This window comes from Oncorhynchus mykiss, chromosome 4, assembly GCF_057628025.1.
Source record: "Oncorhynchus mykiss isolate SJ-2025 chromosome 4, ASM5762802v1, whole genome shotgun sequence".
NCBI classification, from domain to species: domain Eukaryota; kingdom Metazoa; phylum Chordata; class Actinopteri; order Salmoniformes; family Salmonidae; genus Oncorhynchus; species Oncorhynchus mykiss.
This window is the reverse complement of record NC_143025.1, coordinates 6,887,200-6,912,897: the sequence shown is the minus strand read 5'-3', so window position 1 is coordinate 6,912,897 and position 25,698 is coordinate 6,887,200. Positions and strand designations below refer to the sequence as shown.

Sequence of the window (25,698 nt, the reverse complement as noted above, 5' to 3'; positions counted from 1 at the left end):
CTTTAAACTCCCAGAGGAGCACCCACCACACCCTAGGTCATCAACCAACTCCTTAAACTCACAGAGCAGCACCCACCACACCCTAGGTCATCAACCAAGTCTTTAAACTCCCAGAGTAGCACCCACCACACCCTAGGTCATCAACCAAGTCTTTAAACTCACAGAGCAGCACCCACCACACCCTAGGTCATCAACCAAGTCTTTAAACTCACAGAGCAGCACACACCACACCCTAGGTCATCAACCAACTCTTTAATCTCCCAGAGCAGCACCCACCACACCCTAGGTCGTCAACCAACTCTTTAAACTCCCAGAGCAGCACCCACCACACCCTAGGTCGTCAACCAACTCTTTAAACTCCCAGAGGAGCACCCACCACACCCTAGGTCATCAACCAACTCTTTAAACTCCCAGAGCAGCACCCACCACACCCTAGGTCGTCAACCAACTCTTTAAACTCCCAGAGTAGCACCCACCACACCCTAGGTCGTCAACCAACTCTTTAAACTCCCAGAGGAGCACCCACCACACCCTAGGTCGTCAACCAACTCTTTAAACTCCCAGAGCAGCACCCACCACACCCTAGGTCGTTAACCAACTCTTTAAACTCCCAGGGCAGCACCCACCACACCCTAGGTCGTCAACCAACTCTTTAAACTCCCAGAGCAGCACCCACCACACCCTAGGTCATCAACCAACTCTTTAAACTCCCAGAGCAGCACCCACCACACCCTAGGTCGTCAACCAACTCTTTAAACTCCCAGGGCAGCACCCACCACACCCTAGGTCATCAACCAACTCTTTAAACTCCCAGAGGAGCACCCACCACACCCTAGGTCATCAACCAACTCTTTAAACTCCCAGAGGAGCACCCACCACACCCTAGGTCGTCAACCAACTCTTTAAACTCCCAGAGTAGCACCCACCACACCCTAGGTCGTCAACCAACTCTTTAAACTCACAGAGCAGCACCCACCACACCCTAGGTCATCAACCAAGTCTTTAAACTCACAGAGCAGCACACACCACACCCTAGGTCATCAACCAACTCTTTAATCTCCCAGAGCAGCACCCACCACACCCTAGGTCGTCAACCAACTCTTTAAACTCCCAGAGCAGCACCCACCACACCCTAGGTCGTCAACCAACTCTTTAAACTCCCAGAGGAGCACCCACCACACCCTAGGTCATCAACCAACTCTTTAAACTCCCAGAGCAGCACCCACCACACCCTAGGTCGTCAACCAACTCTTTAAACTCCCAGAGTAGCACCCACCACACCCTAGGTCGTCAACCAACTCTTTAAACTCCCAGAGGAGCACCCACCACACCCTAGGTCGTCAACCAACTCTTTAAACTCCCAGAGCAGCACCCACCACACCCTAGGTCGTTAACCAACTCTTTAAACTCCCAGGGCAGCACCCACCACACCCTAGGTCGTCAACCAACTCTTTAAACTCCCAGAGCAGCACCCACCACACCCTAGGTCATCAACCAACTCTTTAAACTCCCAGAGCAGCACCCACCACACCCTAGGTCGTCAACCAACTCTTTAAACTCCCAGGGCAGCACCCACCACACCCTAGGTCATCAACCAACTCTTTAAACTCCCAGAGGAGCACCCACCACACCCTAGGTCATCAACCAACTCTTTAAACTCCCAGAGGAGCACCCACCACACCCTAGGTCGTCAACCAACTCTTTAAACTCCCAGAGTAGCACCCACCACACCCTAGGTCGTCAACCAACTCTTTAAACTCCCAGAGCAGCACCCACCACACCCTAGGTCGTCAACCAACTCTTTAAACTCCCAGAGGAGCACCCACCACACCCTAGGTCATCAACCAACTCTTTAAACTCCCAGAGGAGCACCCACCACACCCTAGGTCGTCAACCAACTCTTTAAACTCCCAGAGGAGCACCCACCACACCCTAGGTCGTCAACCAACTCTTTAAACTCCCAGAGGAGCACCCACCACACCGTAGGTCGTCAACCAACTCTTTAAACTCCCAGAGGAGCACCCACCACACCCTAGGTCGTCAACCAACTCTTTAAACTCCCAGAGGAGCACCCACCACACCCTAGGTCGTCAACCAACTCTTTAAACTCCCAGAGCAGCACCCACCACACCCTAGGTCGTCAACCAACTCTTTAAACTCCCAGAGGAGCACCCACCACACCCTAGGTCGTCAACCAACTCTTTAAACTCCCAGAGCGGCACCCACCACACCCTAGGTCGTCAACCAACTCTTTAAATTCCCAGAGTAGCACCCACCACACCCTAGGTCGTCAACCTACTCTTTAAACTCCCAGAGCGGCACCCACCACACCCTAGGTCGTCAACCAACTCTTTAAACTCCCAGAGTAGCACCCACCACACCCTAGGTCGTCAACCAACTCTTTAAACTCCCAGAGGAGCACCCACCACACCCTAGGTCATCAACCAACTCTTTAAACTCCCAGGGCAGCCCCCACCACACCCTAGGTCGTCAACCAACTCTTTAAACTCCCAGGGCAGCCCCCACCACACCCTAGGTCGTCAACCAACTCTTTAAACTCCCAGAGCGGCACCCACCACACCCTAGGTCGTCAACCAACTCTTTAAACTCCCAGAGGAGCACCCACCACACCCTAGGTCGTCAACCAACTCTTTAAACTCCCAGAGGAGCAACCACCACACCCTAGGTCGTCAACCAACTCTTTAAACTCCCAGAGTAGCACCCACCACATCCAATTGTAATGAGTTTGGTAAATTATTCCAGCAATTCTCCATTCTGGTTAAATGACTCACTCCTAACAATAGATAGCAGTCACTTTTACAAATGTTTTATCTTAATTTTGCCCAACGTATTTGTTTTCAGAGTCTTTGTAGATGAAACTTAAATACAGTAATGTGCACAGACTTAAGCGTAAAAAAAAAAAAAACGTTTAGCAAAGGCCATGGGCTTCTCATAATACTTAGTCAAAAACCGATGGGCAGGACATTACTGGGAATTATTGAATGGCCCACGAGACCATCAGATTCAGGTGGTGCAAAGGGACAAGTCCTGTGTCCCAAAATGGCACCCTATTCTCTATATAGTGCACTACTTTTGACCAGAGCCTCCGATCAAAAGAAGTGCACGATTAAAAGGGGAATAGGGTGCCGTTTGGGATGCAAACCCAGTATTTTAACACGTAATCAGACACCAAGGATCCCTTGGCCTTTTTTTAAAATTAGATACATAATACATCAAGACAGACGGTAACATTCCCTTAGGCAGGCCTGAAGGTTTAATAGGGGGTTTAATGCTTAGAGGGAGTCTTAGCATCCTGCCATTGAATAGAATAAAGCACACCACTTGTATTTTAACGCGATCCTTTTGGAGGTGGCGTTGCAGCTATGATGAAGAGAGAGCCCCACTCTCTTGGTGGAAAGGCTTTTAATGAAGAAGAAAAAAAAGAGGCACAAACAAGACAACCAATTTTATAATTTTTATATTAAATAAAATGCCTGCTTGTGAAGAAGGTGTTGTTGTGTATGTTTTGTGTTTTTACTGGCAGTAAGGTGTTTTTACTGGCTGTAAGGTGTTTTTACTGGCTGTAAGGTGTTTTTACTGGCTGTAAGGTGTTTTTACTGGCTGTAAGGTGTTTTTACTGGCAGTAAGGTGTTTTTACTGGCAGTAAGGTGTTTTTACTGGCAGTAATGTGTTTTTACTGGCAGTAAGGTGTTTTTACTGGCAGTAAGGTGTTTTTACTGGCAGTAAGGTGTTTTTACTGGCAGTAAGGTGTTTTTACTGGCTGTAAGGTGTTTTTACTGGCAGTAAGGTGTTTTTACTGGCAGTAAGGTGTTTTTACTGGCTGTAAGGTGTTTTTACTGGCTGTAAGGTGTTTTTACTGGCTGTAAGGTGTTTTTACTGGCTGTAAGGTGTTTTTACTGGCAGTAAGGTGTTTTTACTGGCAGTAAGGTGTTTTTACTGGCAGCAAGGTGTTTTTACTGGCAGTAAGGTGTATGTAGCTGCCTTGTATATCTGCACTACTAATTATTTACCTTTATTTAACTAGGCAAGTCAGTTAAGAACAAATTCTTATTTTCAATGACGGCCTAGGAACAGTGGGTTAACTGCCTTGTTCAGGAAATCCTTGTCTCATCACAAGAAAAAGGGGTAAAATAAAATAAATATATTGTAGCTGCCAGGATATTCTCCAATATACTGTAGCAGACTGACAACATATTCTCCAGTTTATTGTAGCTGCCAACATATTCTCCAATATACTGCAGGAGACTGACAACATTTTCTCCAATATACTGCTGCAGACTGACAACATATTCTCCAATATACTGTTTCAGACTGCCAACATATTCTCCAATATACTTCAGGAGACTGACAACATATTCTCCAATATATTGTAGCAGACTGACAACATATTCTCCAATATACTGTAGCAGACTGCCAACATATTCTCCAATATACTGTTTCAGACTGTCAACATATTCTCCAATATACTGTAGCAGACTGCCAACATATTCTCCAATATACTGTAGCAGACTGACAACATATTCTCCAATATACTGTAGCAGACTGACAACATATTCTCCAATATACTGCTGCAGACTGCCAACATATTCTCCAATATACTGTTTCAGACTGCCAACATATTCTCCAATGTACTATAGCTACCAAATATATTCTCCAATATACTATAGCTACCAAACATATTCTCCAATGTACTATAGCTACCAAATATATTCTCCAATATACTATAGCTACCAAATATATTCTCCAATATACTATAGCTACCAAACATATTCTCCAATGTACTATAGCTACCAAATATATTATCCAATATACTATAGCTACCAAATATATTCTCCAATGTACTATAGCTACCAAACAAATTCTCCAATGTACTATAGCTACCAAATATATTCTCCAATATACTATAGCAGACTGCCAACATATTCTCCAGTATACTGTTTCAAACTGCCAACATATTCTCCAATATACTGTTTCAGACTGCCAACATATTCTCCAATATACTGTTTCAGACTGCCAACATATTCTCCATTATACTGTAGTAGCCTGTCTTCATTTTCCCAGTATACTGTGGCACCCTGCCAAGATATTCACCAATAAGCTGTAGCTGCCAACACATTCCCTAATATACTATAGCTGTCAACATATTTTCCAATATACAGCGGGCTGCCAAAATAATTTCCAATACACTAGAGGACTGTCAACATATTCTCCAATATATTATAGCAGACTGCCAAAATCTTCTCCAATATATTGTAGCAGACTGCCAAAATATTCTCCAATATATTGTAGCAGACTGCAAACATATTCTCCAATATATTGTAGCAGACTGCCAAAATATTCTCCAATATATTGTAGCAGACTGCCAAAATCTTCTCCAATATACTGTAGCAGACTGCCAAAATCTTCTCCAATATATTGTAGCAGACTGCCAAAATCTTCTCCAATATATTATAGCAGACTGCAAACATATTCTCCAATATATTATAGCAGACTGCCAAAATCTTCTCCAATATATTGTAGCAGACTGCCAAAATATTCTCCAATATATTGTAGCAGACTGCCAAAATCTTCTCCAATATATTATAGCAGACTGCAAACATATTCTCCAATATACTGTAGCAGACTACCAACATATTCTCCAATATACTGTAACAGACTGTCAACATATTCTCCAATGTATTCTAATTGCCAACATATTCTATACTTTACTGTAGCAGGCTGCCAATATATTATCCAATATACTGTAGCAGGCTGCCAATATATTCTCCAATGTACTATAGCTCCCAACATATTCTCCAATATACTATAGCTCCCAACATATTCTCCAATATACTATAGCTTCCAACATATTCTCCAATATATTGTAGCTGCCAACATATTCTCCAATATATTTTAGCTGCCAAGATATTCTCCAATATATTGTAGCTGCCAAGATATTCTCCAGTATACTGTAGCTGCCAACATATTATCCAATATATTGTAGCTGCCAAGATATTCTCCAATATACTGTAGCTGCCAAGATATTCTCCAGTATACTGTAGCTGCCAAGATATTCTCCAGTATACTGTAGCTGCCAACATATTATCCAATATATTGTAGCTGCCAAGATATTCTCCAATATACTGTAGCTGCCAACATATTCTCCAATATATTGTAGCTGCCAAGATATTATCCAATATATTGTAGCTGCCAACATATTCTCCAATATACTGTAGCTGCCAAGATATTATCCAATATATTGTAGCTGCCAAGATATTCTCCAATATATTGTAGCTGCCAACATATTCTCCAATATACTGTAGCTGCCAAGATATTCTCCAGTATACTATAGCTTCCAATATATTCTCCAGTATACTATAGCTTCCAATATATTCTCCAGTATACTTTAGCTTCCAACAAATTCTCCAGTATACTATAGCTTCCAATATATTCTCCAGTATACTATAGCTTCCAACATATTCTCCAGTATACTATAGCTTCCAACATATTCTCCAGTATACTATAGCTTCCAATATATTCTCCAGTATACTATAGCTTCCAATATATTCTCCAGTATACTATAGCTTCCAACATATTCTCCAGTATACTATAGCTTCCAATATATTCTCCAGTATACTATAGCTTCCAATATATTCTCCAGTATACTATAGCTTCCAACATATTCTCCAGTATACTATAGCTTCCAATATATTATCCAGTATACTATAGCTTCCAATATATTCTCCAGTATACTATAGCTTCCAATATATTCTCCAATATATTGCAGCTTCCAATATATTCTCCAGTATACTGTAGCTGCCAACATATTCTCCAGTATACTGTAGCTTCCAATATATTCTCCAGTATACTATAGCTTCCAATATATTCTCCAATATATTGCAGCTTCCAAGATATTCTCCAGTATACTGTAGCTGCCAACATATTCTCCAGTATACTGTAGCTGCCAACACATTATCCAATATATTGAAAAAGACTGGCAACATATTCTCCTATATATTATAGCTGCCAACATATTCTCCAATATATTGTAGCTGCCAAGATATTCTCCAATATATTGTAGCTGCCAAGATATTCTCCAATATATTGTAGCTGCCAAGATATTCTCCAATATATTGTAGCTGCCAGGATATTCTCCAATATATTGTAGCTGCCAAGATATTCTCCAATATATTGTAGCTGCCAGGATATTCTCCAATATATTGTAGCTGCCAAGATATTCTCCAATATATTGTAGCTGCCAAGATATTCTCCAATATATTGTAGCTGCCAACATATTCTCCAATATATTGTAGCTGCCAAGATATTCTCCAATATATTGTAGCTGCCAAGATATTCTCCAATATATTGTAGCTGCCAAGATATTCTCCAATATATTGTAGCTGCCAGGATATTCTCCAATATATTGTAGCTGCCAAGATATTCTCCAATATATTGTAGCTGCCAACATATTCTCCAATATATTGTAGCTGCCAACATATTCTCCAATATATTGTAGCTGCCAAGATATTCTCCAATATATTGTAGCTGCCAAGATATTCTCCAATATATTGTAGCTGCCAGGATATTCTCCAATATATTGTAGCTGCCAAGATATTCTCCAATATATTGTAGCTGCCAGGATATTCTCCAGTATACTGTAGCTCCCAACACATTATCCAATATATTGTATATGACTGCCAACATATTATCCAATATATTGTAAATGACTGCCAACATATTCTCCAATATACTGTAGCAGACAGCCAACATATTCTCCAATATATTGTAACTGTCAACATATTATTCAATATACTGTGGCAGACTGCCAAAATATTCTCCAGTATACTATAGCTTCCAACATATTCTCCAGTATACTATAGCTTCCAATATATTCTCCAGTATACTATAGCTTCCAACATATTCTCCAGTATACTATAGCTTCCAACATATTCTCCAGTATACTATAGCTTCCAATATATTCTCCAGTATACTATAGCTTCCAACATATTCTCCAGTATACTATAGCTTCCAACATATTCTCCAGTATACTATAGCTTCCAATATATTCTCCAGTATACTATAGCTTCCAACATATTCTCCAGTATACTATAGCTTCCAATATATTCTCCAGTATACTATAGCTTCCAACATATTCTCCAGTATACTATAGCTTCCAATATATTCTCCAGTATACTATAGCTTCCAATATATTCTCCAGTATACTATAGCTTCCAAAAAATTATCCAGTATACTATAGCTTCCAACATATTCTCCAGTATACTATAGCTTCCAACATATTCTCCAGTATACTATAGCTTCCAACATATTCTCCAGTATACTATAGCTTCCAACATATTCTCCAGTATACTATAGCTTCCAACATATTCTCCAGTATACTATAGCTTCCAATATATTCTCCAGTATACTATAGCTTCCAACATATTCTCCAGTATACTATAGCTTCCAACATATTCTCCAGTATACTATAGCTTCCAACATATTCTCCAGTATACTATAGCTTCCAACATATTCTCCTGTATACTGTAGCTGCCGACACATTATCTAATATGTTGTAGCTGCCAACATATTATCCAATATATTGAAAAAGACTGCCAACATATTCTCCAATATATTGTAGCTGCCAAGATATTCTCCAATATATTGTAGCTGCCAAGATATTCTCCAATATATTGTAGCTGCCAAGATATTCTCCAATATATTGTAGCTGCCAAGATATTATCCAATATATTGTAGCTGCCAAGATATTCTCCAATATATTTTAGCTGCCAAGATATTCTCCAATATATTGTAGCTGCCAAGATATTCTCCAATATATTTTAGCTGCCAAGATATTCTCCAATATATTGTAGCTGCCAAGATATTCTCCAGTATACTGTAGCTGCCAACATATTATCCAATATATTGTAGCTGCCAAGATATTCTCCAATATACTGTAGCTGCCAACATATTCTCCAATATACTGTAGCTGCCAAGATATTATCCAAGATATTGTAGCTGCCAAGATATTCTCCAATATATTGTAGCTGCCAACATATTCTCCAATATACTGTAGCTGCCAAGATATTCTCCAGTATACTATAGCTTCCAATATATTCTCCAGTATACTATAGCTTCCAATATATTCTCCAGTATACTTTAGCTTCCAACAAATTCTCCAGTATACTATAGCTTCCATTATATTCTCCAGTATACTATAGCTTCCAACATATTCTCCAGTATACTATAGCTTCCAACATATTCTCCAGTATACTATAGCTTCCAATATATTCTCCAGTATACTATAGCTTCCAATATATTCTCCAGTATACTATAGCTTCCAACATATTCTCCAGTATACTATAGCTTCCAATATATTCTCCAGTATACTATAGCTTCCAATATATTCTCCAGTATACTATAGCTTCCAATATATTCTCCAGTATACTATAGCTTCCAACATATTCTCCAGTATACTATAGCTTCCAATATATTATCCAGTATACTATAGCTTCCAATATATTCTCCAGTATACTATAGCTTCCAATATATTCTCCAATATATTGCAGCTTCCAATATATTCTCCAGTATACTGTAGCTGCCAACATATTCTCCAGTATACTGTAGCTTCCAATATATTCTCCAGTATACTATAGCTTCCAATATATTCTCCAATATATTGCAGCTTCCAAGATATTCTCCAGTATACTGTAGCTGCCAACATATTCTCCAGTATACTGTAGCTGCCAACACATTATCCAATATATTGAAAAAGACTGGCAACATATTCTCCTATATATTATAGCTGCCAACATATTCTCCAATATATTGTAGCTGCCAAGATATTCTCCAATATATTGTAGCTGCCAAGATATTCTCCAATATATTGTAGCTGCCAAGATATTCTCCAATATATTGTAGCTGCCAGGATATTCTCCAATATATTGTAGCTGCCAAGATATTCTCCAATATATTGTAGCTGCCAGGATATTCTCCAATATATTGTAGCTGCCAAGATATTCTCCAATATATTGTAGCTGCCAAGATATTCTCCAATATATTGTAGCTGCCAAGATATTCTCCAATATATTGTAGCTGCCAGGATATTCTCCAGTATACTGTAGCTGCCAACATATTCTCCAATATATTGTAGCTGCCAAGATATTCTCCAATATATTGTAGCTGCCAAGATATTCTCCAATATATTGTAGCTGCCAAGATATTCTCCAATATATTGTAGCTGCCAGGATATTCTCCAATATATTGTAGCTGCCAAGATATTCTCCAATATATTGTAGCTGCCAACATATTCTCCAATATATTGTAGCTGCCAACATATTCTCCAATATATTGTAGCTGCCAAGATATTCTCCAATATATTGTAGCTGCCAAGATATTCTCCAATATATTGTAGCTGCCAGGATATTCTCCAATATATTGTAGCTGCCAAGATATTCTCCAATATATTGTAGCTGCCAGGATATTCTCCAGTATACTGTAGCTCCCAACACATTATCCAATATATTGTATATGACTGCCAACATATTATCCAATATATTGTAAATGACTGCCAACATATTCTCCAATATACTGTAGCAGACAGCCAACATATTCTCCAATATATTGTAACTGTCAACATATTATTCAATATACTGTGGCAGACTGCCAAAATATTCTCCAGTATACTATAGCTTCCAACATATTCTCCAGTATACTATAGCTTCCAATATATTCTCCAGTATACTATAGCTTCCAACATATTCTCCAGTATACTATAGCTTCCAACATATTCTCCAGTATACTATAGCTTCCAATATATTCTCCAGTATACTATAGCTTCCAACATATTCTCCAGTATACTATAGCTTCCAACATATTCTCCAGTATACTATAGCTTCCAATATATTCTCCAGTATACTATAGCTTCCAACATATTCTCCAGTATACTATAGCTTCCAATATATTCTCCAGTATACTATAGCTTCCAACATATTCTCCAGTATACTATAGCTTCCAATATATTCTCCAGTATACTATAGCTTCCAATATATTCTCCAGTATACTATAGCTTCCAAAAAATTATCCAGTATACTATAGCTTCCAACATATTCTCCAGTATACTATAGCTTCCAACATATTCTCCAGTATACTATAGCTTCCAACATATTCTCCAGTATACTATAGCTTCCAACATATTCTCCAGTATACTATAGCTTCCAATATATTCTCCAGTATACTATAGCTTCCAACATATTCTCCAGTATACTATAGCTTCCAACATATTCTCCAGTATACTATAGCTTCCAACATATTCTCCAGTATACTATAGCTTCCAACATATTCTCCTGTATACTGTAGCTGCCGACACATTATCCAATATGTTGTAGCTGCCAACATATTATCCAATATATTGAAAAAGACTGCCAACATATTCTCCAATATATTGTAGCTGCCAAGATATTCTCCAATATATTGTAGCTGCCAAGATATTCTCCAATATATTGTAGCTGCCAGGATATTCTCCAATATACTGTAGCTGCCAAGATATTCTCCATTATACTGTAGCTGCCAAGATATTCTCCAATATATTGTAGCTGCCAAGATATTCCCCAATATACTGTAGCTGCCAAGATATTCTCCAATAAACTGTAGCTGCCAACATATTCTCCAATATATTGTAGCTGCCAAGATATTCTCTAATATACTGTAGCTGCCAAGATATTCTCCAATATATTGTAGCTGCCAAGATATTCCCCAATATACTGTAGCTGCCAAGATATTCTCCAATATACTGTAGCTGCCAAGATATTCTCCAATATACTGTAGCTGCCAAGATATTCTCCAATATATTGTAGCTGCCAACATATTCTCCAATATACTGTAGCTGCCAAGATATTCTCCAATATACTGTAGCTGCCAAGATATTCTCCAATATACTGTAGCTGCCAAGATATTCTCCAATATATTGTAGCTGCCAGGATATTCTCCAATATACTGTAGCTGCCAACATATTCTCCAATATACTGTAGCTGCCAAGATATTCTCCAATATATTGTAGCTGCCAGGATATTCTCCAATATATTGTAGCTGCCAGGATATTCTCCAATATATTGTAGCTGCCAAGATATTCTCCAATATATTGTAGCTGCCAAGATATTCTCCAATATACTGTAGCTGCCAAGATATTCTCCAATATATTGTAGCTGCCAGGATATTCTCTAATATATTGTAGCTGCCAAGATATTCTCCAATATATTGTAGCTGCCAAGATATTCTCCAATATATTGTAGCTGCCAGGATATTCTCTAATATACTGTAGCTGCCAACATATTCTCCAATATATTGTAGCTGCCAGGATATTCTCCAATATATTGTAGCTGCCAAGATATTATTCCCCACTCAGGTGGTAGGTGTCTGTCAACTTGTTGTCTGCTCTTCTAAACCATTCCAGTACCACCCTTTGCATGCATGCAGCTGAACTATCTCCTGCCACATCTGATGCATGTAGTGCATGGACGATAATGCTTTCGTTGACCTCACTGACTAACTGAAATCTGTTGACTTTTGTGTTTGGAGAAAAACTAAAACAAGAAAGCAACAGGTTGTAAGAAATACAAAGACATTTTGACACATTCTTAGAAATGTATTGGCTTGTACTTGAGTGAAAACACTGCAATGTACTGTAGTGAAAACACTGCAATGAACAACACTCTAAACTTTCAGTCCACTGTACTCAACTTTCAGTGTACTGTACTGAAAACACTGCATTGTACTGTACTGAAAACACTGCAATGTGCTGTACTCAAAACACTGCAATGTACTATACTCAAATCTTTCAGTGTACTGTACTCAACTTTCAGTGTACTGTACTCAAAACACTGCAATGTACAACACTCTAAACTTTCAGTCCACTGTACTCAACTTTCAGTGTACTGTACTCAAAACACTGCAATGTACTGTACTGAAAACACTGCAATGTACTATACTCAAAACACTGTAGTGTACTGTACTCAAAACACTGCAATGTACTGTACTCAAAACACTGCATTGTACTGTACTCAAAACACTGCAATGTGCTGTACTCAAAACACTGCAATGTGCTGTACTCAAAACACTGCAATGTGCTGTACTCAAAACACTGCAATGTGCTGTACTCAAAACACTGCAATGTGCTGTACTCAAAACACTGCAGTGTACTGTACTCAAAACACTGCAATGTGCTGTACTCAAAACACTGCAATGTGCTGTACTCAAAACACTGCAATGTGCTGTACTCAAAACACTGCAGTGTACTGTACTCAAAACACTGCAGTGTACTGTACTCAAAATGTTCAGTGCCCTTTGCTCAACTTTCAGTGTACTGTACTTAAAACCTTCAGTGTACTGTACTTAAAACCTTCAGTGTACTGTACTTAAAACCTTCAGTGTACTGTACTTAAAACCTTCAGTGTACTGTACTCAAATCTTTCAGTGCATTGTACTCAAAACATGCTGCACTGTACTGTACTCAAAACACTCTCTGTTTTCCAACTGAAGGTTATGACAAGCCTTGGAGCGCCCTAAACAGCATGTCTGGCATGAGCGTGAGTGGCCTGGGCGGCCATGACACCTCTGGAGTGTCGTCCTCCTGCGTTGCCGCGCTACCCTGCAGTCCATCCTGTCTCATCCAGCACTCCCACTCCCCCATCCCATCCATTCTCTGAACTCTAGCATGGTTCACCAGGACACTTTGGCCCTGTCCAGAATCAACCCCTAACGGTAGCCCCGGACAACCCACTAGACACTTGTGGAGATCTGAGAGGATTGGATAGGTGTAGGCAATATGGTGATAGCGCCACCTAGCCTATCAGAGGGCAAGGTGGAGTTGTCACCATATTTTATTGCGTAGTTACACCTCTCCAATCCTCTCAGATCTCTAGGGGTTGTTTCTGGACAAATCCTATCACTATGTGACCTGACCTCTCTCTACTGCTCTCTCCTCTCTCTACTTCTCTCTCCTCTCTCTACTGCTATCTCCTCTCTCTACTTCTCTCTCCTCTCTCTATTGCTCTCCCCTCTCTCTACTGCTCTCCCCCCTCTCTACTGCTCTCCCCTCTCTCTACTGCTCTCTCCTCTCTCTACTGCTCTCTCCTCTCTCTACTGCTCTCTCCTCTCTCTACTGCTCTCTTCTCTCTCTACTGCTCTCTTCTCTCTCTACTGCTCTCTCCTCTCTCTACTGCTCTCTCCTCTCTTTACTGCTCTCTCCTCTCTCTACTGCTCTCCCCTCTCTCTACTGCTCTCTCCTCTCTCTACTGCTCTCTACTGCTCTCTCCTCTCTCTACTGCTCTCTTCTCTCTCTACTGCTCTCTTCTCTCTCTACTGCTCTCTTCTCTCTCTACTGCTCTCCCCTCTCTCTACTGCTCTCCCCTCTCTCTCCTCTCTACTGCTCTCCCCTCTCTCTACTGCTCTCTGCTGCTCTCTCCTCTCTCTGCTGCTCTCTCCTCTCTCTACTGCTCTCTTCTCTCTCTACTGCTCTCCCCTCTCTCTACTGCTCTCCCCCCTCTCCTCTCTACTGCTCTCCCCTCTCTCTACTGCTCTCTCCTCTCTCTACTGCTCTCCTCTCTCTCTACTGCTTTCCCCTCTCTCTACTGCTCTCCCCTCTCTCTCCTCTCTACTGCTCTCTCCTCTCTCTACTGCTCTCTCCTCTCTCTACTGCTCTCTCCTCTCTCTCCTCTCTCTACTGCTCTCCCCTCTCTCTACTGCTCTCCCCTCTCTCTACTGCTCTCTCCTCTCTACTGCTCTCTCCTCTCTCTACTGCTCTCTCCTCTCTCTACTGCTCTCTCCTCTCTCTCTGCTCTCTCCTCTCTCTACTGCTCTCCCCTCTCTCTACTGCTCTCTTCTCTCTCTACTGCTCTCCCCTCTCTCTACTGCTCTCTTCTCTCTCTCTTCTCTCTCCTCTCTCTACTGCTCTACCCTCTCTCTACTGCTCTCCCCTCTCTCTACTGATCTCTCCTCTCTCTACTGCTCTCTTCTCTCTCTACTCCTCTCTTCTCTCTCTACTGCTCTCTCCTCTCTCTACTGCTCTCTTCTCTCTCTACTGCTCTCCCCTCTCTCTACTGCTCTCTTCTCTCTCTACTGCTCTCCCCTCTCTCTACTGCTCTCTCCTCTCTTTGGTTTTACTCTTGCCCTTACTCCCGCGTTCCTTTTTTGCTTTCCTTTTTTCTGTTTTTTTCCCCCCATCTCCAGTTTATCTCCAAATTGAAATAATGGTACAACTGCTCCCAAGACAAGGTCTTAGCATGGGAGTCTCAGCTGCTCCCAAGACAAGGTCTTAGCATGGGAGTCTCAGCAGCTCCCAAGACAAGGTCTTAGCATGGGAGTCTCAGCTGCTCCCAAGAAAAGGTCTTAGCATGGGAGTCTCAGCTCCTCCCAAGACAAGGTCTTAGCATGGGAGTCTCAGCTGCTCCCAAGACAAGGTCTTAGCATAGGAGTCTCAGCAGTTCCCAAGACAAGGTCTTAGCATTGGAGTCTCAGCTGCTCCCAAGACAAGGTCTTAGCATGGGAGTCTCAGCTGCTCCAGTACATTGTCACACGAGCCTCTTTGCATGGATTGCCTAGTTCAGAGGCAGAGATAGCTCCAGTAAAGCATTGTTGATATACTAGTCTGTTATGTAATTCTACAGGATATTATCCCCTATTGTCTATTTGTTCTACCTTTCTATCATTGCCTGTTGCTCTGTTGTTTTTGATTTCTCATACTTTTTTCGTTCTATATTAACAACTTTCTCATCTGCTTTTTTATAACAAAACTTGTGAAATAAAGACAATTTCATAAGATGTATTTAACCCCTGCTTTAAAATGTTTATGATGCTGAAGCTATGGTTTTACTTACTGGGAGCGAACAGCTGCCTGCTGTTGTCCCAAATGACACCCTATTCCCTACATAGTGCACTACTGGCACCCTATTCCCTACATAGTGCACTACTTTAGACCATAGACCCTATGGGCCCTGGTCAAATGTTGTGCACTTTATAGGGAATAGGGTGCCATTTGGGACGCAGGGGGTTGTTGAGTATCTCCCATTAAGTATTTCCTTGTTGCAAAGTGAAGAATTCTGAATACAGGATGTGTATGATGAGACAAAGACTTTATATCTCTGAGAGTGGCAGTATAGATTTCACATCTGGAATGAGATGAGATCTGATGATGATTCTAGAATGATGATGATTCTAGAATGAGCAAGAGATTTAGAATGATGATGATTCTAGAATGAGCAAGAGATTTAGAATGATGATGATTCTAGAATGAGCAAGAGATTTAGAATGATGATGATTCTAGAATGATGAAGAGATCTAGAATGATGATGATTCTAGAATGATGATGATTCTAGAATGATGATGATTCTAGAATGATGATGATTCTAGAATGATGATGATTCTAGAATGACCATTTTTTCTGAGACTAGTGATGATGATACGTTTTTGTCAACAGAAACTAAACTTTGGTTTCATTTGCATGTGTTGCATGAGATTATGTTCAACGAGAAGCTAACTGTGTCACACGTGAGAAAAACATGTTGCGTTCTTTAAAAAGCTTCTCCTTCCGTTTATTATGCACATTCTGAAGCAGCTTATTCTATAGCAAGAGACTCATAGCAGAACTATTCATGTAGCTGCCATGTTTTGCCTTTCCCAAATTCATGTATTGTTTACTTACTGTGTGGTTTTAGGAAATCATTTTTTATATAGGAACCTACTTTCAAAAGAGTAACACTTGACTTAATATACCAGACTTCATTAAGATTTACTAGTGAGATAATATGAACTGTTTTGCAGTTTAACAATACATAATGATACATGACATGATGATATATCGTTTACACCTGTACTTAGGCAGTAAAACATAGAGAAAAAGCACTTTATCAAGTCTCGAGTTGACTTATTTATCAGACAAATTAAATCCTAATAAAATATATATCCTGCTTTATTTGGGCAAGGTTTTCCATTTCCTTTTGTCTGATCATGTCTCTTCTTCTGTGGTGGTGCTTGATGTTAACTGTTAAAACCCTTTGTGAAGATTAAATATCAAAAGAGATACAGGTGGAACTATATGTTCGTACGTAATATAAGGGTCCAGTACAGTACAGTATGTTTTTTTTTTTGGGGGGGGGGGGGGGAGCATGTATTTTACATTATGCAAAAGAAAAGTATTCAAATACAAAATGTAAATAAAAATAAATCATTGCATGAAATAAATTTTGTAATACAACAGTGTTTTAGACTCTGTTTTTTTATTTAACAGACAAAACATGCATTCATGTTTGTAACTTTTTTCCGTTAGCATATAGCTAGTCCGTTGTATAGCCTATGGTTCATGGGTGTGTGGGGTTCAAAGAGTGCTTCCATGACTTGGGACTATGGGAGAGCATGACGCAATGTCCAAACAAAGCATGGCAACTACTGACTGAACCTCTGACACAACAACAGCATGATGTGGGCATGAGTATCGACATTCTCAACAATCTTTAACCTTTAGGAAACAAACAGTACATCTCCGTCTGATGCCTTTGCCTTGATTCTAAGCATGGGATGATACATGGTCAAACTGACACCTTTACCATGATGACAAGCAGAGCGCATTTTATTTACTGTCATTCCACCACCCGCCGCCATACACAGTTCTAGTAGAGATATCCTAGTCTACGTGTCCTCTACACTGTTCTAGTAGAGATATCCTAGTCTACCTGTCCTCTACACTGTTCTAGTAGAGATATCCTAGTCCACCTGTCCTCTACACTGTTCTAGTAGAGATATCCTAGTCTACCTGTCCTCTACACTGTTCTAGTAGAGATATCCTAGTCTACCTGTCCTCTACACTGTTCTAGTAGAGATATCCTAGTCTACCTGTCCTCTACACTGTTCTAGTAGAGATATCCTAGTCCACCTGTCCTCTACACTGTTCTAGTAGAGATATCCTAGTCTACCTGTCCTCTACACTGTTCTAGTAGAGATATCCTAGTCTACCTGTCCTCTACACTGTTCTAGTAGAGATATCCTAGTCTACCTGTCCTCTACACTGTTCTAGTAGAGATATCCTAGTCCACCTGTCCTCTACACTGTTCTAGTAGAGATATCCTAGCCCACCTGTCCTCTACACTTCTAGTAGAGATATCCTAGTCTACCTGTCCTCTACACTGTTCTAGTAGAGATATCCTAGTCTACCTGTCCTCTACACTGTTCTAGTAGGGATATCCTAGTCTACCTGCCCTCTACACTGTTCTAGTAGAGATATCCTAGTACACCTGTCCTCTACACTGTTCTAATAGAGATATCCTAATCTACCTGTCCTCTACACTGTTCTAGTAGAGATATCCTAGTCCACCTGTCCTCTACACTGTTCTAGTAGAGATATCCTAGTCCACGTGTCCTCTACACTGTTCTAGTAGAGATATCCTAGTCCACCTGTCCTCTACACTGTTCTAGTAGAGATATCCTAGTCTACCTGTCCTCTACACTGTTCTAGTAGAGATATCCTAGTCTACCTGTCCTCTACACTGTTCTAGTAGAGATATCCTAGTCCACCCGCCGCCATACACTGTTCTAGTAGAGATATCCTAGTCTACCTGTCCTCTACACTGTTCTAGTAGAGATATCCTAGTCCACCTGTCCTCTACACTGTTCTAGTAGAGATTTCCTAATCTACCTGTCCTCTACACTGTTCTAGTAGAGATATCCTAGTCCACCTGTCCTCTACACTGTTCTAGTAGAGATATCCTAGTCCACCTGTCCTCTACACTGTTCTAGTAGAGATATCCTAGTCTACCTGTCCTCTACACTGTTCTAGTGGAGATATCCTAGTCTACCTGTCCTCTACACTGTTCTAGTAGAGATATCCTAGTCCACCTGTCCTCTACACTGTTCTAGTAGAGATATCCTAGTCCACCTATCCTCTACACTGTTCTAGTAGAGATATCCTAGTCTACCTGTCCTCTACACTGTTCTAGTAGAGATATCCTAGTCTACCTGTCCTCTACACTGTTCTAGTAGAGATATCCTAGTCTACCTGTCCTCTACACTGTTCTAGTAGAGATATCCTAATCCACCTGTCCTCTACACTGTTGTAGTAGAGATATCCTAGTCTACCTGTCCTCTACACTGTTCTAGTAGAGATATCCTAGTCTACCTGTCCTCTACACTGTTCTAGTAGGGATATCCTAGTCTACCTGTCCTCTACACTGTTCTAGTAGAGATATCCTAGTACACCTGTCCTCTACACTGTTCTAATAGAGATATCCTAATCTACCTGTCCTCTACACTGTTCTAGTAGAGATATCCTAGTCCACCTGTCCTCTACACTGTTCTAGTAGAGATATCCTAGTCCACCTGTCCTCTACACTGTTCTAGTAGAGATATTCTAGGCTACCTGTCCTCTACACTGTTCTAGTAGAGATATCCTAGTCCACCTGTCCTCTACACTGTTCTAGTAGAGATATCCTAGTCCACCTGTCCTCTACACTGTTCTAGTAGAGATATCCTAGTCCACGTGTCCTCTACACTGTTCTAGTAGAGATATCCTAGTCCACCTGTCCTCTACACTGTTCTAGTAGAGATATCCTAGTTTACCTGTCCTCTACACTGTTCTAGTAGAGATATCCTAGTCTACCTGTCCTCTACACTGTTCTAGTAGAGATATCCTAGTCTACCTGTCCTCTACACTGTTCTAGTAGAGATATCCTAGTCTACCTGTCCTCTACACTGTTCTAGTAGAGATATCCTAGTCCACCCGCCGCCATACACTGTTCTAGTAGAGATATCCTAGTCTACCTGTCCTCTACACTGTTCTAGTAGAGATATCCTAGTCCACCTGTCCTCTACACTGTTCTAGTAGAGATTTCCTAATCTACCTGTCCTCTACACTGTTCTAGTAGAGATATCCTAGTCCACCTGTCCTCTACACTGTTCTAGTAGAGATATCCTAGTCCACCTGTCCTCTACACTGTTCTAGTAGAGATATCCTAGTCTACCTGTCCTCTACACTGTTCTAGTGGAGATATCCTAGTCTACCTGTCCTCTACACTGTTCTAGTAGAGATATCCTAGTCCACCTGTCCTCTACACTGTTCTAGTGGAGATATCCTAGTCTACCTGTCCTCTACACTGTTCTAGTAGAGATATCCTAGTCCACCTGTCCTCTACACTGTTCTAGTAGAGATATCCTAGTCCACATGTCCTCTACACTGTTCTAGTAGAGATATCCTAGTCCACCTGTCCTCTACACTGTTCTAGTAGAGATATCCTAGTCTACTTGTCCTCTACATTGTTTTAGTAGAGATATCCTAGTCTACCTGTCCTCTACACTGTTCTAGTAGAGATATCCTAGTCTACCTGTCCTCTACACTGTTCTAGTAGAGATATCCTAGTCTACCTGTCCTCTACATTGTTTTAGTAGAGATATCCTAGTCTACCTGTCCTCTACACTGTTCTAGTAGAGATATCCTAGTCTACCTGTCCTCTACATTGTTCTAGTAGAGATATCCTAGTCTACCTGTCCTCTACATTGTTTTAGTAGAGATATCCTAGTCTACTTGTCCTCTACATTGTTTTAGTAGAGATATCCTAGTCCACCTGTCCTCTACACTGTTCTAGTAGAGATATCCTAGTCTACCTGTCCTCTACACTGTTCTAGTAGAGATATCCTAGTCCACCTGTCCTCTACACTGTTCTAGTAGAGATATCCTAGTCTACCTGTCCTCTACACTGTTCTAGTAGAGATATCCTAGTCCACCCGCCGCCATACACTGTTCTAGTAGAGATATCCTAGTCCACCTGTCCTCTACATTGTTTTAGTAGAGATATCCTAGTCTACCTGTCCTCTACATTGTTTTAGTAGAGATATCCTAGTCCACCTGTCCTCTACACTGTTCTAGTAGAGATATCCTAGTCTACCTGTCCTCTACACTTCTAGTAGAGATATCCTAGTCCACCTGTCCTCTACACTGTTCTAGTAGAGATATCCTAGTCCACCTGTCCTCTACACTGTTCTAGTAGAGATATCCTAGTCCACCTGTCCTCTACATTGTTCTAGTAGAGATATCCTAGTCTACTTGTCCTCTACATTGTTTTAGTAGAGATATCCTAGTCTACCTGTCCTCTACACTGTTCTAGTAGAGATATCCTAGTCTACCTGTCCTCTACACTGTTCTAGTAGAGATATCCTAGTCAATCTGTCCTCTACACTGTTCTAGTAGAGATATCCTAGTCCACCTGTCCTCTACACTGTTCTAGTAGAGATATCCTAGTCCACCTGTCCTCTACACTGTTCTAGTAGAGATATCCTAGTCTACCTGTCCTCTACACTGTTCTAGTAGAGATATCCTAGTCTACCTGTCCTCTACACTGTTCTAGTAGAGATATCCTAGTCCACCTGTCCTTTACACTGTTCTAGTAGAGATATCCTAGTCTACCTGTCCTCTACACTGTTCTAGTAGAGATATCCTAGTCTACCTGTCCTCTACACTGTTCTAGTAGAGATATCCTAGTCCACCTGTCCTTTACACTGTTCTAGTAGAGATATCCTAGTCTACCTGTCCTCTACACTGTTCTAGTAGAGATATCCTAGTCCACCTGTCCTCTACACTGTTCTAGTAGAGATATCCTAGTCTACCTGTCCTCTACACTGTTCTAGTAGAGATATCCTAGTCCACCTGTCCTTTACACTGTTCTAGTAGAGATATCCTAGTCTACCTGTCCTCTACACTGTTCTAGTAGAGATATCCTAGTCTACCTGTCCTCTACACTGTTCTAGTAGAGATATCCTAGTCCACCTATCAACCATCTCCATCACAAAGATGTCATTTGTTGTAATAATTGTCTGTGTTGTTTTGTTTTTGATGTGTTTGTAGAGACTACACTGCGACAGCCTCGGAGCAGACCAGCAGCATCAGACTCAGTTTGTGTAATGAACCATGGTGTTCCCACCACGATATGTCTGTCCCATAATAAGACCCCCTCACCGCAACACCAGCCCCCCATCTGATAATACAGTAGCCTTGTTTGTTGTGTGTATAAAATTTGCAGTTTTTAAACAAATGGGTGTTACACTGGCACCTCATTCCCTATGTAGGGCACTCCTTTTGAACAGGATTATTCCCACCTACTGTATGCAGGCCCTCGGTCAAAAGCAGTGCACTACATAGGGAATAGGGTGCCATTTGGTTTTAAGACGCATCCTAACTCAGCATCGGTGTAGCACAGAGGGAGTGTTGTTGTCAAGCCTCATGTAGCTCAGTATCTGTGACTGGTTATTGTGCTGTAATGTGCTGTAATGCTCTGTGCCTATTGTTTGGTGTGTATGTGCCTGTGTATACACTTTTGTGTGCAGAAGTTGTGTACTACTGCTAGTACTCTCAAAGGTTTTTGGGAGTGATTATCAAATATTTGTGTGCTGCTTCTGTGCTGCTTCTGTTTAAAAAAAAAAAACGTGTTTACTTCGATTACTTATATCCATAGAACTAGAATGAGATTCTTTTTATATCCATAGAACTAGAATGAGATTCTAGAATGAGATTATTTTTATATCCATAGAACTAGAATGAGATTCTAGAATGAGATTCTTTAATGAGATTCTAGAATGAGATTCTTTTTATATCCATAAACTCGAATGAGATTCTAGAATGAGATTCTTTAATGAGATTCTAGAATGAGATTCTTTATATATCCATAGAACTAGAATGAGATTCTAGAATGAGATTCTTTAATGAGATTCTATTTCTATCACCCCTTCCCCAAAAAATTATCAGCAAGTCTTCATATTTATTTACCTAGGCAAGTCAGTTAAGAAAAGATTCTTATTTTCAATGATGGTCACGGGCAGAATGACAGATTTTGTACCTTGTCAGATTCGATCTTGCAACCTTGTGGTTACCAGTCTAACGCTCTAACCACTAGTCTACGCTGCCTCCCAAAATGAGGATAATATGAGGATAATATTATTAACAAAAATTATTAACAATAATGATAATAATAATATTAATAATAATGATAATATTCATAATAACAATAATGATAATGATAACAATAATAATAGCAATTAACAATAATGATAATAATAACAATGATAATAATATTAATATTAATAATAGCAATAACAATAATGATAATAATAATATCAATAATAACAATAACGCTAATGATAATAATTACAATATTAATAATAACAATAATAATGTTAATAATAATATTAACAATGACCATAATAATAATGGGGATGATATTAATAATAACAATAATGATAATATTAATAATAATGATAATAGTAATATCAATAATAACAATAATGATAATGATAACATTAATAATAACAATGAACAATAATGGTAATAATAACAATGATAATAATATTAATATTAATAATATCAATAACACTAATGATAATGTTAATCATAATATTAATAATGACCATAATAATAATGGGGATAATATTAATATTAATAATAACAATAATGATAATAATAATATCAATAATAACAATACCGCTAATGATAATAATAATACTATTAATAATAACAATAATAATGATAATGGGGATAATATGAATAATAACAATAACGACAATGATAATAATAATACAATTAATAATAACAATACCGATAATGATAATAATAATACAATTACTAATAACAATAATAACAATGAGGATAATATGAATAATAACAATAACGACAATGATTAAAATATTATTAACAACAATAATAGCCTTTTGCACTGGTTACGCCTGTGAACTTTAGCATTCCTTTCATTAGAATTGAATATATCAAAGTTAGGAACTAAATACTGTATATAAGAGACCAAACACAATATATGAAATACTGTATATCCACATAGGAGACCAAACACAACAACATTCAATATCATTATTAATAAAAACACACCACAAATTCCTCTTCTGTTGATCACTAAGCCAAGGCATTACAACGACCAGATCTGCTGGTTAAGCAAATCCCCCTTTAGGGCTACCTTCCTGATAGAAAATGCCACACATTATTTATGCATATCAAGTATCAACATAAGATTGCAGTTGAGTAACATCGAGTACATCTTATTCAATGTCATGACTGTAGGATGAAAATACCAAATTAGCTACAGTCACCCTACATTTTCAACAGACAATCATGTGCAACACACATCATTTTAATGTTATTTTTTTTTAAAAACTTTTAGCATTTGAGGGCACTTAATAGGTAAAAACCAACCTAACCTTAAATCATAGCCAGAATATTGTCGCTCATCGTAGTGAAAAAAGTGCCTCTGTTTTTATTGAATCGTCCACGTTGTCTTCACCGACATCGATGACCGGTCAGTGTGGTCGTTCAGCTGTCAGTCACGTCGATGGTCAGTGATAATAGACGAGCTTCTGAAAGCAACCTGTTCCACTGTCAGGGTCGCATTCAAAACAAATAATAACAGGCAGGCAAGGCAGTATAACAAACTCAACATGTATAGATATTCAAAGGTGAATAATATACAAAAAAGTAATAATTTAAAAAAAGTACTAGTCATTTGGTTGTAAAAACATATATTTGGTAATACTTCGCCTACTGTCTGCTGGGATAATACTTTATTACTTCTTTATAAGCATATGTGCACTTTTATAATGTCTAATTATAAGGCTTATAACATCTTGTGTTTCTATATGTGTAATATGTACAACCCACTCCAAATGACTTATTTGGTCACAATGAGACGATAAGACATTGCTGTATAACCACGTCATAATGCATTATACCTGCAGGCTTTAAGTAGAAGTGTTATCAACCAATTTACATCCTTTGTAATATTAAATACACTAGTTATTGTTATCCAGTGGTTATTAAGGGACCAGCATTTTTTTATGAAAACAACTGCAAAAACACTGCCTACTGATGTCGATATGCTTCCTGACAGAACACAGCTGGACCAATGGTTGCCAATGGAACTCACTGAGCACAATGGGAGGGAACTATGGTGTCCATCATGGACCAAACAACAGGGTCGTGTTCATTAGGAAGCAAACGGAAGTAGACCGAGTGAAACGTGGAGGGACTTCACATTGTCCAATGATAAAACCACATTTTTGTTTCCGTTGTAAAATGTTTTGAAACGTTTTGCGTTGCATGCTCTAATGAATACGACCCAGCAGTAATCCTTTATAACAGAATCATGAACACAACAAACAGGCCACTAATGCTGTTTTGTGACACAGGAACAGTGTGTGTTTGGTTTGAACAACATACATTTTGTGCGTATAGTTACTTAATTAAAAACAAACAAGGTGTTCGTTCCCTTCAGTGATCGTTTCAACTGGTTTGTTGTCTAAGGATTTCTGTGTATTTTTTTCCTGACCAGTTCAGACCAGTTCTGACCAGTTCAGAGTCAGACTTGTACAATAAATAGTGAAAAAAAAAATGAAATAAAAAAACACATCATTATTTTTCAGTGTGTTGATTTATTTTTTTGAAGAAGGTTCTTTGTTCATCTTCTTTTTATGTCAATTTGGTCGATTATGTTGATAATTTCATGTCAGTGACATCAATGTTTTTAGGCTCCCTACCAGTCTCAAATCGTAAATTCTTTGCACAGATAAACTTACACAATGAAATTGAAGCATATTCTGCTAACTGTATGGTCTCTACAGCTTTATTCTAAAATTGATTAAATAAATGTTTTCCTCATCAATCTACACACA

At 39.5% G+C, this 25,698-nt stretch overlaps 1 protein-coding gene across 2 annotated transcripts in view; it reads left to right on the top strand.

Annotated features, from left to right (window-relative positions):
- kcnc1b (potassium voltage-gated channel subfamily C member 1b) overlaps positions 1–25,438 on the top strand; it is a 73,852-nt gene extending 48,414 nt beyond the window's left edge. The window contains exon 4 of one of the 2 annotated variants that reach the window (XM_036968853.2): positions 21,878–25,438. In XM_036968853.2, coding sequence (XP_036824748.2) covers positions 21,878–22,011 — 134 coding nt within the window. In that variant the 3' untranslated portion in view covers positions 22,012–25,438. Of the gene's footprint in view, positions 1–13,533; positions 16,964–21,877 lie in introns of those variants that run through there. The other variant, XM_036968852.2, reaches the window with a different exon arrangement.
- The last annotated feature ends 260 nt before the right edge of the window (positions 25,439–25,698 follow it).